The sequence below is a fragment of the Suricata suricatta genome, chromosome 14 (genome assembly GCF_006229205.1).
Source record: "Suricata suricatta isolate VVHF042 chromosome 14, meerkat_22Aug2017_6uvM2_HiC, whole genome shotgun sequence".
NCBI classification, from domain to species: Eukaryota; Metazoa; Chordata; class Mammalia; order Carnivora; family Herpestidae; genus Suricata; species Suricata suricatta.
In genome coordinates, this window is record NC_043713.1 from 46,169,367 (window position 1) to 46,172,810 (window position 3,444).

At 41.1% G+C, this 3,444-nt stretch overlaps 1 protein-coding gene across 1 annotated transcript in view; it reads right to left on the reverse strand.

The window, feature by feature from the left end:
- LOC115277422 (laminin subunit alpha-3-like) overlaps window positions 1-3,444 on the reverse strand; it is a 154,939-nt gene that overhangs the window by 107,368 nt on the left and 44,127 nt on the right. The window contains 2 exon segments of the mRNA XM_029921573.1: window positions 1,411-1,600; window positions 3,427-3,444. The exon segment at window positions 3,427-3,444 is cut by the window's right edge and continues 2 nt beyond it. Coding sequence (XP_029777433.1) covers window positions 1,411-1,600; window positions 3,427-3,444 — 208 coding nt within the window.

Sequence of the window (3,444 nt, forward strand, 5' to 3'; positions counted from 1 at the left end):
CTCAGAATGGATAAACCAATGGTGGTACAACCATAAATGATGCTGGATGAAGTGTACTTTGGTACAATGACTTTGGAAAACTGTCTGGCAGCTTTTACCACAGACAAACATATCACTGAGCAATTTCACTCATAGGTACATAAATGCACAATGTTTGCCAAAAGGCTGTGCACAAATGTTCCCCATAACATTTGTATTAATAATAACAAATAATAACCCATAACAAAGAGTCAGACTCCATTTTGGATGTCTGAGCCCTATCACTCATCTCTATTCTTAGTCCCACACCTGCATAAGCCAATAAGAAAGCCCAGGTGCACATCCATCCCTTGGCACAGGCAAGTTCAAGGCACACTAATTCTACCCCATGGGAAGGGAGCCCTCATCGTGGACTCTTCCACCTTCTCCAAGCCCTAGCCCAACCACAGTGAAAACCAGAGTCATGCCCCAACTTTTCTCATGCTTGAGTGTAAGCCCTGCTCTCCCCAGAAAACCTCACAGTGTGAGTGATAAGTCTTTTCAAACTCTCTCACACACACAAGAAAAACAGCAATAATAAATGATTATCTTCATCTTTCACATGAGAATCATGACTTGAAGAAGGCAGGTAATTTGATAAACGTCATATTCTAATTGAAGAGCAAACCCAGGCCTAGAACTCCTTTGTCATGATTTCAATTCATTTCCCCCTATGACTCTAGGTGGCCTTTCACATACAGGACCTTATTAAATTTTCTCTCTCAGATCCTGTTATTTTTCTAACTTGATGTAATGTGAATTGACATGAGCCATCTCTAGGATTAAAAGGATAGATGGTAAGTCTTACAATTTCATAATTTACAGGGAAAAAATATAGTCCCTTACTATACTTCATCTTCATGCTATAGATTATTAATCAATAAACGTTTATTGAGAATTTCCTGCCTGCAGACACTTTGCTAGTATAGTTGGGGATGCAAACAAAACAAAACAAAACAAAACAAAACAATAACAACTCTGTTAGCCAGAGCAGCTTTTGAAAGTGCTTACATTCCAACTTGGGAAGAGAAAAGATAAACTGAAGTATGTTAAATACCAGTATCCCATGAAAATACGAAGCATCACAAAACGGGCCATGAAAATTGCCATATAACTGTGTAGACAGAGATACAGAAAGGAAAGAAGACCTAAGGATGGGGAGGTCATAGACAGGATTAGACAGATGCCTCATATCTGTCTGCGGGATTCCCCACAATTGAGAGTAGAGGTCCTCAAACTCTATGGATACGCAAATTCCTTGGACAATGTATTAAAACACATACTCTTAGGCCCCCCCTCCAGAGTTTCTAATTCAGTAGTTCGGGGGTGGGCTGGCAAACCTGCATTTCTACCAAGGTCCCAGGTGATGCAGATGCTTCTGGTAAGGGCCACGCTTGGAGACCCATGATTTAGAAACAACACACTTGAGAGGTGTCCCACCTGTGGCGCCTTCAAGGTGACTCCAGTAACATCAGCAGAAGGTGAAGGATCTTGGGGCAGGAGAAGGGAAGACTCACCACTTGGGACATCCAAAATTAATGCTGTTGGAGGAGTTTCGAGAACCAGGGAGACACAAGTGGCACTAAAAAAAAAAAGAATATTTAAAAAAACCCAAAAGTGGAACTGTCCATTGGTGAGGATATAGACTGTGAGCATAAGACTGTGTGACATCAAAAGGATCCAGTATTGGGAGAACCCGGGACTATGGATATCTTTGTACAGAGACACTCAATGTAGTCAGTTAGCCAAGTGTATTCCAGCAGTCTGCTTGATACACTGAGCTAAAACAGAAAGAATACCTTAATTTTGAAAAATAGTAACCAGATAGAAACTTATCAAAACTTTCCTTTCTAGGGGCACCTGGATGGCTCAGTCGTTTGAGCATCCAACTTTGGCTCAGGTCATGATCTCACAGTCCATGGGTTCGAGCCCCACCTTGGGCTCTGTGCTGACAGCTCAGAGCCTGGAGCCTGCTCCAGATTCTGTGTCTCCTTCTCTCTCTGCCTCTCCCCCATTTACTCTGTCTCTCTCTCTCAAAATAAAATAAAGACATAAAAAATTTTTTAAAAAACAAAAAAAACTTTCCTTTCTAGAACTAAAATTCATGTTAAATCAGGTCGATGCAATGAAACATTATTATTCACTTCTACACATATATGTTGAGATAAAATTATATAACAGGACAAATGCACATCATTTCTTTCAGGCACAGCTATATTTCCTTGTCTTGGTGGTTTCTGTCATTCTAACCATATGCCTAAGATTTCATGACTGTGTCTATAAGTTATTGCTGAATCTACAACAAAAAAACCCCTCCCGAAACCCCAATAATCATTGGTTAGCTAATTCTCATAACATGGTGAGGTGGGTCATTATTTTCATGATTTTTTGGTCAGTTTATACCTTTTTCTTTTTTTTTTTATAGTTTATTATCAAGTTGGTTTCCATGTAACACCCAGTGCTCTTCCCCACAAGTGCCCTCCTCCACATCCATCACCCGCTTCCCTCTTCCCCTCCCCCGTCAGCCCTCAGTTTGTTTTCAGTATTCAAGAGTCTCTCATTTTTGCCTCCTTCCCTCTCCCTAACTCTTTTTCCCCCTTCCCCTCCCCATGATCTTCTATTAAGTTTCTCCTGTTAGACTTATGAGTGAAAACATATGGTATCTGTTCTTCTCTGCCTGACTTATTTCTCTCAGCATGACACCCTCGAGATCCATCCATGTTGCCACAAATGGCCAGATTTCATTCTTTCTCATTGCCATGTAGTATTCCATTGTATATATAAACCACATCTTCATGATCCATTCATCAGTTAATGGACATTTAGGCTCTTTATTTTCATGATTAAAAAACAACTTTTAAAATGTATTCATTTATTTTTTGAGAAGGACAGAAACAGTGTCCTTCAGGGGAGAGGCAGAGAGAGAGGGGAGTGAGACAATGCCAAGTAGGCTCTGAACCATCAGCATAGAGCCCAATGCAGGGCTTGAACTCACGAAACCAAGAGATCATGACCTGAGCCAATACCAAGAGTCAGATGCCCAACAGACTGAGCCACCTGGGGGCTCCCATGATTTTATTTTTAATGAAGAGCCTCAGACCCAGAGATTAAAGGGTGAGAACAAAGTGAGCCTCTGGGAGGGTTCAGAACAAAACTCAGGAAACATCCTTGAGGGCAAAGCTGAAACATTTTCCCACAGTTGCTACTATGTCAGCTTCTTGAATTTATGGGATTCTGGAAAGACTGCCAGGGGAAATGATTTAGCTGATTTTTTTATTTTAAGGGATCACTAGCCTTTAGCACTTTGGCTTGTGATCACTTCTGAAGGGAAGCATAAAGTCATACCTTTGCAAGCCCTGCAGTAAGACTCAGAGCACCAACAAGGGAGAAAGGAGGGAAACCCATTACCTTTGATTAACATACTGC